General features: G+C 50.2%; 1 protein-coding gene across 1 annotated transcript in view; it reads left to right on the forward strand.

Moving 5' to 3' along the window:
* LOC144120883 (transducin beta-like protein 2) overlaps positions 1-14,056 on the forward strand; it is a 232,415-nt gene that overhangs the window by 190,365 nt on the left and 27,994 nt on the right. The window contains exons 5-6 of the mRNA XM_077653670.1: positions 6,857-6,943; positions 13,033-13,168. Of these exons, the coding sequence (XP_077509796.1) occupies positions 6,857-6,943; positions 13,033-13,168 (223 nt within the window). The remainder of the gene's footprint in view (positions 1-6,856; positions 6,944-13,032; positions 13,169-14,056) is intronic.

Genomic DNA, 14,056 nt, shown 5'->3' on the forward strand with positions numbered 1-14,056 from the left:
CGCGTGCTGAAGACGTAAGAGAATCAACTGCACGGGTAAAGAACGCACGGAGAACGGCTCCCACGTGTTGTGCACCGATTGCATCGACCGTCCGTAACTTAATTGTATGGCGGGCCATACTTTCGATACGTGTCCTCTGCGTCCGCAAACCCCTCCATCCCCGATTCCATTATCCTGTTGGCCTGGAACCATCTGCAGTGCCGGCTATCGCCGTCGTCACCTCCAGCAGTTCGGGCGAGTTAGTGTGACAAGACCTCCTCAAGGTCACTCCAAGGTCCCATCTCGCAACACCCCCCCCCCCCCCCCCCCCCCCCCGCACATGCATGTTACAGCTGTGCAGCCGCGCCCATGACGTCATTGTAAAAACTGAAACTGGCGAGCGCTATAATCAAGACAATGGGACAATACCACAAGACACGAGCGTGTGCTGTTCTTATGCGGTGTTGTCCCCTTGTCTTCATTATAGCGCTCCCCAGTTTCATTATGTACAACCAACTAGCCCCTTACAAAGCTTTACTGACGTTCATTGTCAAAGCAAGACAGACTGCCCTAACCTGAACCGGCTTGCAGATCCTGGTATGCTTTTGAAAGCCAGCAGATGCCCGTTCCTACGGTTGGCCTTGACCGACTAGACGGAGCGCACGCTGCTCGGGGGCGGGCCGGAAGTGTAGCTTCCCGTTCAGCTTGCCGGTGACGTCAGCGCGCCAAGGGCAACAACGAGGAAGAGGAAGGCGGCCCTCGGCTGTGTTGCTAGGGTTGCACCCGTCCTCTCTATCGTGTATTCTTTTTTTGTTCCCCGTCCTTTTGTGCGTGGTTTGCGCCCACGAAGGCACGTGAGACGAGGCAATACCGCGCATTGTTCCTCCAACGGCCTCGCGGCTTGTGTAGTGTTCCGGGTCTCCGCAGAAAGGGCTGCGTGTAGCTTTACACGGAGGAATAGGGCGAACAATTACTACGGAAGACATACGAATGCGAATAGATTGCTAATCTTGGATCAGTTTATTGATGAGGCTTACTGCAGTGGCACTATAGTTATGGTGATCGTAACGAACAAACTTACGGAATCGGATGACTAGGCCTGAAATCGAGGCTGGGAAGTATACTGGCTGCTCGAAGTTTGAATAATAATAATAAAAAACTCACAGTTCTCTCTCTCCCGCTACGTGTGCCACTACGGCACGTGTGGTGAATCCTACCTGGCTCACACTTAACTCAGTGCAGCTTCATCTTAGGCCAACCTGCACTACGTGATTGCATATGAGCACCCGTTCCTTGTCCACGCTTACCTGTTCAGGTTCATCTGAATGATACTGCCTTCGAGTCGACAGGGGGAACGCGCGAGTTTCTAGTGCCAACATACTACAGCAGCCAAGGCCATTGACCCCCAAGAAAATCCCACGCGCAGCTCTCGTTGAAAGAATTCCTCAAGTAGGAAATCAGCTCGTCGCGTTTCGGTGACTTGCCTTAGAGCAACACTTGCAAAATTCTCTTTAGATATAGCCTATATATGCTGTCTACGAATCGTCTATTGAAACTTTTGTGAGGATTTTTCTTTTTAATTGGTTTTTTGGGGGAACGTAAATGGCGCAGTATCTGTCCATATGTCACCTGAACCGCGCCGTAAGTGAAGGGATAAAGGAGGGAGTGAAAGAAGGAAGGAAGAAAGAGGTGCCGTAGTGGAGGGCTCCGGAATAATTTCGACCACCTGGGGATCTTTAACGTGCACTGACATCGCACAGCACACGGGCGCCTTAGCGTTTCGCCTCCATATAGACGCAGCCGCCGCGGTCGGGTTCGAGCCCGGGAACTCCGGGTCAGTAGCCGAGCGCTCTAACCACTGAGCCACCGCGGCGGGTACTTTTGTGAGGTAAGAGTCGGGTTTCTGCGCGATGCACGGTAAGGGTCAGGTACAGCTGTGCACGCGCAGTGACCCCGAGCTCGTAGCATATACTTTGCGGACTCTCGCTTTATACTATAAATCTCCTCGGCGCGAACATAGGCGACGGCGCATACACTACGGACGACGTTCTGATTTGGAATATATACCCGAATACCGACCGGTGTTTGTCGGAGCACTCGGTCACATCTACCGCGTTTGCAATACTAACCCTTGGAGTTCAGCCGACTGTCAGTAGGCTTCAGTTGGCGCGTTTCGTTGTATGCCTTGCTCCTTGTCGAACTTCACGGACTTGGCACACGCTCTTGGCATCTTCGCTTGATCTAAACGAAGTACCAGCCGAAAAAAAGGAGAGAAAAACAGGCGTCTCTCGTCGTCGACAGCAGCTCTAAGCATGAAGTGCACTGCAGGAAAGGCGTAGGAGATTCTAGGACTGCTCATATGTATGTTGTGTTGGAGTCTGCACTCGATTTTTAGAGCCCTGGTCATCGGCCACTTTTTCGAGTTCGTAGCTTTTCCGAGTTTCCGCTTTGTCGACGTGGCGGTTGACAGAGCGGCGGCGTCCGGTACCAGCGCTGTGTGTAGCCACCTCCTCCTCTTCGGCACGTTGCCAGCGCTGGCCACGTGGGCCGCTGCAGTCGCTCTAAGTGCCGCTTCTTTTTTCATTCTGGACTGTGTATTCGGCGTCTCTCGCTGCTTTCTTAAGGTCCCTAGCTCGCTGTTTTGAAGTGCCGTGACCTTCGGTTCGCTGTTCGGCAGATGCGGGGTCGATTCCTGGCCGCGCGCGGCTGCCACGCCGAAATGCTGCTTTCAAGAACGTGCCCGAAAAACGGCGGCGCCATTTTAGAGCCTACGTGTATATGAACCTCTACCGATACCATCAAGAAAGCGCATCTCATTATCATAATTAGTACGCAGACGTCTTTTTGACATCACCATATTTTGCTCTGTCCTGACGTAGTGTGACGTCCTGTGACGCAGCCCCATTACGTACATATTCAAATTTTAGATGACCAACGGCATTGTGTGGGGGAGAGATGGAATCTTGGGGTGTGGTTTTGGTTTTATGGAGTTTAACGTCCCAAGCGACTCAGCCTACGAGGGACGCCGTAGTGAAGGGCTCCGGAAATTTCTACCACCTGGGGTTCTTTAACGTGCACTGACATTGCACAGTACACGGGCATTTCGCCTCCATCGAAATGCGACCGCTACGGCCGGGATCGAACCCGCGTCTTTCGAGTCAGCAGCCGAGCACGGTAACCATTGAACTACCGCGGTGGAGTGGAATAATTATGTATTGTACCACCCCAGTGTGGTGTGCGATGCTGGTGCACGGTAAAAAGCCCCAAGGTGGTCCACATTTATCCGGAACCCTCCACTACAACACTTCTTTCTCTCTTCTTTCTTTCGTTTCCTTCATCGCTCTCTCTCGTAGCGTTCAAGGTGTACACTGAGAAGTCAGCCAGTCATATGCGCCTTTTTGCGTTGCTCGAAACCAATTTCTCGTGTAGCGGCCTTAGCAAACATTCGTGGCAGAGGACGATCGGATAAAAGAGGATGAAGACGACGATATCAAAAGCACTGCGCGAGAAGCTGCGGTAATGGTCGAGCGGTCCAAGACAGGAAGCTACGCTAATCTGTTTTCTGCGCCGCCTGTTGAAATCCCGCTTGGGGCTGAACATTTCATTTTTTTCTTTGTTTTCGTACCATTCGTACACAAAGTTTCGGAATGTATTTCGAAAAAGTTCGTCCTCGCCATAACTCCGTCATAAGCAGCGCTCGGCACTTAGTCCGGACGCCTCAGGGGGCATGGCGGTTTGTTTAACCCGCGCCACCATTCACAGTGGCTCTCTAATAAACCTTCACGATGGGATAGCTTGTGAATTTCTTGGGGATAAGATGGTCAGCGTTTCGCGAAACCGACACTAGAAAGCGCCTTGCTCCGTGTGTTGCTCTTTTATGTCTCTCCCCGGGAACACCGAATTCCTCCCAGGTTAAATGCATGTGCCTCTGGCGAGTTTCTCAACCGCGGGTATTTGTTCAAAGAGTGTCGTTTCGTGCGACCTTTGTCTTCCGGGCGTCATACGCGTTCTCGGCGCCTTTCGCTGTCTGCGCTACGGTGCATATGTCTGCCGCGTGCACGCATCATGACGGATACCACGCACGCACCCGAGCGCGCCTGCTGAGTCAGCGGTCGCTGCTGCCCTGCTCTGACTGCACGTGATTCCAGCTGCAGAGTGTGTGATCACGTGCGACCAGCATTGCTTTCGACGCCTGGCAACCGGCGAGCGTTTCGCGACACCTGCTGCGCATCTGTGGCGGGCGCATTCTGGCGGTGACATTTGCGGCGTTCCACGAGAAGGGCGATACATTAAACGAGGCGAGGGAATAACGGTGGCAGATACGACTCTCTGACGGAGGCACTTCGAAACGTTTTTACTTTCTTTATGGGATTTTGTTTAGCATGGTTGGATATGGCGAAAACGCCTGAAATCTGCGGGTCGCATCTGCAGCCGGGCAGTCGCTGTCGACCGTGCAGAAAAAAAAAAAAAAGCAGCAAGGGTTTCTTTGGCATTGGCTTTGGCCTGCTTTCAAAACGGGGTCGTTAAAGGCGCATTGTCGTCAACGGTCGCGCACGAGCGGCCGTTCGCTAGTATTCTTACTCTCCATGCAGCTAGATGGCGCCACTTGTTAGAAATGTTACGAGAGTCACGATCGTATGCGTATACAGGCGTATAGCCTCGGGATTTGGGGTTTTTTGTCGCCTTATATATGGGTCGTTTCTGTTCCTTCCGATGGACACAGCCGTCCACCTGGGCGGTTGAGACGCATATTCTCTCACTTTATTTCAGGCCTAATAGCCAGTTTTAGGACTAATTTGCAGGCAGACGAATTGTGTTACAGACTCGAGCAGCCTTCAAGCGCGTTAAGTTGGTACAGCCGTGCGATCAATTGAAAAAAAGAACGGTAGTAATTCTCTCTGAGGCCTGATATGACAGCACCTATACAGGCTGAAAGTGAATGTGCTTATGGCCCCCACAGCACTTTCACGTGCGACAAGTCAGCGAATAGCGCTGCACGACAGCGACAAAGGAGAAAGCTTTGGCGCTTCAGATATCGAGAGGAGACTGTAAGGGTATAAGCAACAGCAGCGCCAGAGTGCAGACAAGCGTCTCGTCTCGTTGTGTTGCTGGTTCGTGTTCTCGTGGTAGCACGGAGCCAAATTTCAATCGTCGCTCTGTCATTTCGGGTTAGGTTGTCTGTGACTGCACACAATATATGTTCCGGGACGCCCGCGTGAAAAGCGCTGGCGATCGGAATGATGCAGCGAGCGTCGTCCGGCACCCAGCCATGCAGACGATCCGGGAACGTGCCTGGATTGTGCGTACAACGCCCGGTGAAGATATATGCGGCTCCATCGTCTGCCTCAGCAAGCGGCATTACCCGAAGTCGGGCCGGTTTGAGGCGTGGTGTCCCTGAGATTTAAGCAGCTCGTGTAGAACGGAACTGAAGCTGTGCGCTCGGGCCTGGTCGTCAGCACTCGACGGGGCGCGGGTCTTTATTGTATACACTGTAAACACAAAAGGACCACGAAGGGAGTAAACTGTTCTCTCATTTTACTCCCATAGGGGCGTATTTGTGCTGAGTGTATACACACTGAACGGAAACGAGTGAAACGGGAGTGACCTGTCCTCTAGCGCATGCTCCCTTTTGTAAAAGGGAGTGCTCTAGAACTTGCTCCCTTTTTAATCCCATATAGGTGTATCTGTGTTTAGCGTTATGGTGGCTCGGCGCGCGGCGATGTGGACGGCGTAGTGGAACGAGCCTTATAGTATACGGCCATGCTTATGGTATACGCCAACTGTTGGGTGCAAGCTGTGGTCGATGCGACATTTGGATCTCGAAGGTCAACCTTGACTCTGAGCAAAGGAGTGGACGCAGATGCGGCAATAACAGGGAAGTCTCAGTCCGGCGATAGATGAAAACATAGAACTCATTTGTGTTCATTTGCGCGCTTTTGCAACTTTTATCTGCTATAGAGCGGTCGTTCTCCCAGAAACGCGGAGAAATACCGCTTCGGTAGCTGCTGCAGTGGGCGAGCTTCAAAATTCCAGGGGCGACTTGCATTCAGCCAGGAATAGATAACACAAAAATGCACGGGCCACTATAATTAAGACATCGTTCTTTTTAAGCCTAATACGCTGCACTGGCACGCTGTGCGCAGCACGCAACGGTCTTCGCGGCACTGCTGCGAAACTGGCAAATAATCCAGTGAGACGGGAGGGTGGTACATATGCCGGTTTATGACCTGCACATAAAGCCGTACACTCGTGATAAGAAAAAATTGGCGGTGGTTTGGCTTTGGTTAAACCTGGAGTGACGCGATAGCTACAGCTGGCCGAGTGGAACTTGGTCACGCGTCCAACCACGTGACGAATCACGTGATCAGCCACGGCTCCGCGCCGCCGGCAGCTGCTCCGCACCACGTGACCAACCACGTGACAGCGTGGCGGCGCAGCCACGCCGAAGGCTCGAAATGCTGCCGTAATGTAGCTATCGCTACAAAAACCGTTGTCAGACTTCCTCAACGGGTTGGTGCGCGCGCGCGCACAATCTGGCAGCACAGACAGGACACAGTGAAGAAGACGCGTATAGTGTCCTCCTTCGCTCCTGCGTGTCCTGCAGTCTGCACTGCGAAAGACGCCCTCCTGACTAGGCTCACTCACCCAGATAATTAGCCTGTGCGGTTCGTTCGCCCAAGGCAGGCTTCGGTTGTTGACGGTGTTGGCAGAGAGCTGTATCATACGCGGCTCTCTCTCGGCGCGTGGGTGAGCGCGACTCATAATGGGTGGGCGACGCGTGGCTAACCCCACATCGCTTCTCAAACTGGCTGTTTGAGTCGTGTTGTCGATGTGCCGCGTAGTAAACGACTACTATGTATTTGCTGTTCACCCGCAGGTGACCTCCTGGCTAGCCTGGACACCCGGCACATGAACAACTACTACGGCTGCGTGTCTCCGTGCGGACGCTTCGTCGCGTCTTCAGGTGAGGACAATTTGGAGTGTGGCTGTGCAGTCTCTACCTGTCCGCGTAGGTGGCTAGTGTGTGACGTCACAAACTCCGTAATGGTGCGCTGCTGGTGTAGGTTTGACCGAGTTAATTGGTGTGCAGTAAATCAGTAAACATCACACAAACTGTAGGACAGTTGCAGAGAGCTGCTAACTGTAATTCGGTTTAACGGTAGTTGGGGCGCGCCCATTGTAACCAGGCTGCAGCAGGGGTATAAACGCGTCTTTTGACGGGGATGCTAACAGACAGCGGTGTGTGTGTGTCTGCATCAACAATGCAGTGTATGTCATTCTTCCGCAGATCTTTCGCTTTCGGCTTAAACAGACACGTGGCGAGCATGAATAACACCGAGCAGTGAGCAGAAACCAGAGGTCGACATTTGCCTTAACGTATATTATTTCCAGCCAGACCTCCACCGATGCAGAGCTCCCCGCATTCGCGCCTCTTAGCAATGTAGCGTTCGTTTTCAGGCTTGGCACTCTCTTTTGAAACGCTCCGCAGGCATTGTGTGCAGCGCTGATTAAGAAACAACGCTCCGCAGTTTGCCGGATGGTTTCTTCGAAACTATCTGACTACAACTTGAAACACAATTGGAAAACTGCAGCACTGCCGGGTTCGCTCGCTTTCCAGCGCGCTTGTATGCGCACACGTCATCATTTGCAACATCATGTACGCATTGTGTGCAAAGACAGCGCTCGGCAGAGGATTTTCTGTGTGTTTCTTTTTAAAAGCTGTCGCATAGAACGCCTCGCGTAGATGTCGATTGCCGAATAAAGATGAGCCGTCAGCACGAGCGGACTATGATTTAGAGTCGGTGGCTATGGATTTACAAAGACTCGAGTACCTGCTTAGACATATTAAAAGAGCGTGCTATGGGGCGACGCCGTATTCCTGGCTGTATGTACTTTTTTGTGCGCCTTGTGCAAGCACGAAGGAAATGGTTTAGCGCAAGCGTTGTTCACCTGTTCGCAACAGTCTAAGAAGCAGGCGTTTTCGACTTTAGTGCATACGTACACAATGGCGATGCCTTTGGGGGGCGAGCAAAAACAGTAAAGAAAACGTATGGAAAAATAAGGGGTGGCGCAAGGAAGAACAAGACTCGCTGAGGCGCGATCTTTGCTCTTGAGGCAAGATCGAGACAGGATCTTGTTTAGGCCCGCACAAGATGGTCGTTCATTGCTGTACGGATGGAACAAAGACAACTTAGCATTTCCAGAAAAGTAGGGGGACCAGACGCTATTCCTTCCGTTCTGTAGTATTTAGCAGTCTAAGCGCCAGGTGCGGTCTCTCTTGGGCACAAGAACTACTTGGAGCCTCCTCCCTTCCTATCCTACAAGTACCTGCAGAGCGACCTGTACATGGTGTCTCACCTAAGAATTTCCACAGTTTTTAAAAATAGGCTCTTTGAGTTAGAAGAGCGCTTTTTTCGGCATAGCATAGTGAGCAGTGTATTACATCAGAATACAGCTGAGACGTGCTAACTATAGCAGGCTTGCTAACTAATATTGAATAGATAACTTTTTAACTATTGCTGTTAGGCTCCTTAATTATTGAGAGACGTGTATCACACCGTAAGTAATATCCATATCATTTTTTTAACTTTCGAAAACGCGGTTACCCTCACGGCGCTGTGGTCCAGCAAAATTTGGCTATTTCGACGTGTTACGTACACTGAAGAGGTCGCTTTGCCTGCAAACTTCTCGAAAGTGCATGCATTTTGTCGCGATGTCGGCAGAATTTGTTGGGCCAAAGAGCCGAGGGTAACTGCGTTTTCGAAATTTTGGAAACCAATATGGATATTACTTACGTTGGGCTACACGCCCTCCAGTAATGGAGCCTAACAGTACTAGTTGAAAATTTAACTATTCACTATTGGTTAACCAGCCTGCTAGTTAGCAGGTCTCAGCTGCATTGTGGTGTATAATTCCGCCGATGACAATGTTAGGCCGAAAAAAGTGCTCTTCCTACTCAAAAAACTTTTTTTTTAATCGCGGAAACATTTAGGCGAAGCACCTTGTATGTTTCAGTGCAGCATCGAGAAGCTAGAGAGCCTCGTCAAACGAACTTGCCTTTTGACGACGTCATACAGTTACGAAGCGCTCTGTACACATTCATCGCGAGTTCTGGATTTCTCAAAAGTAAGTTTTGAACCTTCGTCTCTGAAAAAAAAAAATATTGGCGGTGGTTTAGCTCTGTTTAAACCAGAAATGACGCGATAGCTCCAGCTGGCCGAGTGGAACTTGGTCACGCGACCAACCACGTGACGAAGCACGTGATCAGCCACGGCGCCGCGCCGCCGGCAGCTGCTCCGTACCACGTGACCAACCACGCTTAAGGTTCGAAATGGTATTGTAGTGTAGCTATCGCTACAAAAAGAAATAAATAAATCCACGTTTCTGTATAGTTACTGGCAGAGCCAGAAACGGAATACGAAGTAGGAACACTTTCCAGATTTAGTCTCCATCTTTCTACGAGCCTGGTCAACGTCGTTTACACTGAAGGAAGACCCACATTATAGCTATCGCCGCAAAGCAAAAAGCCTGAGCCGATGAATCAGGGCTACCAGTCAGCAAAAACCACAGTGACGACACGGCGCAAGGAAAAGCCAGGTAATGACAAACGTTGCGACACCCGACGGAAGACCCTCTCGCAGTCTGGTCCTGAAGAAGAGCTAAATAAACGCAACTGCGAATCTAGTTGCCAAAGTGACCGAGAACCGAGTCGAGTGCCTCCCTCTTCACGTTCGAGTCTTTAGTAGGAGAGGGTCTGTTCGCGATACGCGTACTGCACAGCGTATATTGCGCGCACCCTGCTCACTGCACTTAGCTCGCGTAAGGGATTATCCGGCGGGACACATTCGCTGTAAATGTCTCCACCTGGAAAAGTAGTGGCGTCGCCGCATCAGTGCGCGCTCTCGATTCTGGGAACTCGATTTGTACGCGCACGCGTGAAATGAATACCCCAGCTCTTCGTCTTTGCAGCATCCTTTCACCCTCTTTCTTTCCTTCTTTCTTTCTTTCTTACTTTCTTTTACTTTCGCTCTTAGAAAGGCTGCGCTCGCTTGACGCATTGCAAATTTTACGCGCCCTTGTATCTCAAGAGTGTGGCGGTGCTACACTGACGCTGGCTCCCCCGAGCAGTATGCATCGCGCACACCGATCACGGATGGCGTCGTTGAAAAGACCGCCGGGCTCTGCGCCAGCCTGCAGGCTGGTCTTTTTCTTTTTTTTTCCTTCCTGGCGGCAAAACCGATCGGTCGTTTTGTAACATCGAAAGACGGGGAGATAAAAGAGTCTTCACGGAGCCGGGGTGACGCCGCCGCCAGTGTTGCTGCTGTTGCTGCTGCCCGACTTTTCTCCGCGGTGCAGCCAATCAGCGCCAATTCGCGCTGTACGACGTCACGAATGCGTTATCGGAGTTCGTAGGAATCAGTGCGCGCGACCTGTGTCGGCGTTGCGTTTATTTACGGCTTTTTTTTTTTTCGGGTGATTCACCCTTATGTAACTGTTGCGCGTTTCAAGCGAGAGCTGTGTTGATTTTGCTTGTTCCTTCCTTTTTCCGTATCTTGAAAGGCTGACGTCCTTTTTTTCTACGTCATTTGGGAGCCCTTGGCGCCAGAATACCCTTGCGGGGTGCTGTGTAGCACCATCGGGGTGTGCCCCCGCTGGCTTTTTATTTTTTTATTTCTTTCTGTCGAGATTCTTTGTTTATTTTCTTTGCTTTATTTATTTCCTTTCTTCGTACTGTGCTGACGACGCATCGGGGCTTGAACCGATCGCGACTGCCTGTAAACAGCGCTGTCGTGTCCTGTCCTGTAATCGCTGAGTCAGCTGGCATTGGCCCCTGCTCTAAGCGCTCCCGAGTCTCCGCACATGTCACGTGACCGTCATGAAGCGCGAAGTCAAGGCACCTTATGGGTCGTCAACCCGTTTGCAGGGTGCGATGCGCGCATGATTCCGTGCGCCTATTTGAAGCATAATTGTGGCGCGAGTCATAATCTGAAGTCCGTCCACCGTGAACGGGCATTTAATCAACGCATAGAATAACAACAACAAAACTCTAATAATATGTAACCGAAAACGGAATAATGTGAGCAACACACACTGCACAAACGCTTGCTTTCTGCGTTCCTCGATTTCTCTTGCGGGTCAGTCCGTATTCCTCTCTTTCTTCCTTTCTTTATTTCTTTCTTTCTTCATTTCGTTCTTTCTTTATTCGTTGACATGTCCGTAAGTACTACCGATCATAGCCCGCTCCGTGAATGAGAGCAGCCACAACTGCATTCCCACTGCCGACTCAAATAGCGTTGACATGCGAAACTTAATACATAAGTCGTTCACCTGGTGCGCTTGTTTAATACCGGAACCTCAACCATGAGCGAAAATTCTGTTCACATGTACACAAGCGGAGTTCACAAACGTTAGTTAAGACACCTGAGCTCGCTGTTCGCGCATTGATCGTAGCAATTTATGCGTAAGAAATCACGAAAGAAATCGCTGCGTGTATGTGCCCCAGGTGATTAACGAGAGGCAGCGCTTCCAATGTGTGCGCTTCATTCGCCGATGTAATGCGAGTGGTTATCGCGAGATGGCGCTACAAACAACTAGGCCGCGCGCGCGAGCGTTGTTTTGCGGCCTGTTGTGAAATCTGTGGCGCCCTCTATCGGACGGATTGAGATTAACGCCGAGTTCCTGATACGTTCTCCTTTTTTTCTTCAATGCCTGTTGTTGTGGTCAGTTTCGTTTAATGGAACTTCACCATCATTGCGATCGCTCCAGCAGATGCATGTACTGATTTCCATTGCGGCTGCATTGTGCCAATATATCGCAACTATAGTGAAAACCTCCTTCTGAGAAGCTCACTTCGGTCAGTGCATGGTGTAACGTCACTCAGTATATAGGTATGTGACGGTGACGATCGAAGCAGGAACTCAGTGTAATGTCATCCGCACACGGATCAATTAAGGCGATTGCGTGCTTACGCGCCATAAGGACTCTTCGATAGTTGTCCATTTTTTTTCCTTATTCCACATTGCACAAGTTGCAGTCTTCTTAAAAACACGATCTTCAAGGCAGTGCACGTTGATAAGGCTGTTTACTTGAATCGATTGTAAAAGTCGTTTTAAACGAGAACTGTGACATCACGGAAATATTCTTGGTCGGTGCTGATTTTCCGCCCTGTTACGTGGGTGCCACTACCATCGCTCAGATAGCGCGCGCCTCTTCTTTCTAACACGAACACAGTAAACATCAAGTGACACGTTGTGAAGTCCTTTACGCCATCGACAATTGAATATCTGATGATGGCGATGAAGCTGGACCTTTAAACAAAAAAGAAAGCTCTCCAGATAAGAGTTCAGCACTAGTTAAGCAGCCCACTTACCATTTTACGCTCTAAACAGGAAAGACTAAAAAAGGATTGCGTTAGATAACATATTACTCCCTTTTTACTCCTATATAGGTGTATTTGTGTTTAGAGTGTACTTTTCGTGCTGCTCTTTATGGTTGAAATGAAATTTAAATTGGTTTTGGGGGAAAGGAAAATGGCGCAGTGTCTGTCTCACACATCGGCGGACACCTGAACCGCGCCGCAAGGGAGGGGATAAAAAAGAGGGACTGAAACAATACATCTTCCGATGCACGTTCTCCTTTTTTATTATTTTTTGTGTTGAAAATTGGTTGTCGGGGAAAGGAAATGGCGCAGTCTCTGTCTCACATATCGGCGGACACCTGAACCGCGCCGTAAGGGATGGGATAAAAGAGGGAGTGAGAGAAGAAAGGAAGAAAGAGGTGCCGTAGTGGAGGGCGCCGGAATAATTTCGACCACCTGGGGATCTTTAACGTGCACTGACATCGCACAACACACGGGCGCCGTTGCGTTTCGTCTCCATCGAAACGTAGCCGCCACGGTCGGGTTCGAACCCGGGTGCTCCGGATCAGTAGCCGAGCGCCTTAACCACTGCGCCACCGCAGTGGGTGTTTTTTTTTTTTTGCGTTCGCGTCCTTTCTGCAGTGGCTTATTTGCGGGAGACCTCTTCCCATTGTCCCCCCCCCCCCCCCATGCAGGATTCACCCCCGACGTGAAGGTGTGGGAGGTGTGCTTCAGCAAGACGGGCGAGTTCAAGGAGGTGAAGAGGGCCTTCGAGCTCAAGGGCCACACGTCGGGAGTCTTCTGCTTCGCCTTCTCCAACGACTCGTCCAGGTGATGTGACGCGCTTTGCAGACGTCCACCCCTTACAAAAACTTCTTTAGACAGTCTATAGACTGGCCACAGACTTCTGTCTATAAAATCTATATATAGACTCCCTGTAGACGAACCCAAGAAAACAGTCTATAGGCAATGTAAATCCTGTAGACAGTCTATATATAGCCAGTCTATATATAGACAATCTATAGATTTATGGCCATGCACTTTTAGTAGACTTTTTCTATAGACTTTCTGTAGACTATGAGTAGACAAAAAGAAATATCTCTAGGAAGGCAATAGAGTCTATAAGAAGTCTACAGACAGTCTATAGACCATTTTTGTAAGGCACGTACACACGCCTGTATATAGGGCGCTCAAACGGCGCGCTCCTGTGCGCTGTGGTGACATTTGTCGCTGCTTCCTGGGCTCGAGATATATGTTTCCGATGCATGACAAGTTAACCACGAAAGTTGGGTACGAATTGAACACGCGATGAAATTGTTTCGAGCAATACGCGCTCTTAAAGCGCACGAGCACATACTACACTCTAAACACAAATACTCCTATATGGGAGATAAAGGGATTAATCCTCTAGCATTCTCTTTTATAAAAGGGAGTGTGTTAGAGGGCAGCTTACTCCATTTTTTCTCCTTTCTGTTTTAGAGTACACCATAGTGCGCTTATCGATTTCTCTAGGCAAGTGTGTGCTGAACTGTACGCTGTGAGTAGCAGGGGTTTATAGTTAGAATAGTAATAACGAAAGGAAGGAAGCGATTTTTGTTAGCCCCAGCATATGACACCGCTACGGAAAGCACCTGAACTGGGACAGCGGAAATACAGAATAGCAGGCAGACTGGAGAAATGAAATGCAAGAGGTGCAAATATTCTATCTACATCCTAATA

Source organism: Amblyomma americanum, chromosome 2, assembly GCF_052857255.1.
Source record: "Amblyomma americanum isolate KBUSLIRL-KWMA chromosome 2, ASM5285725v1, whole genome shotgun sequence".
NCBI classification, from domain to species: domain Eukaryota; kingdom Metazoa; phylum Arthropoda; class Arachnida; order Ixodida; family Ixodidae; genus Amblyomma; species Amblyomma americanum.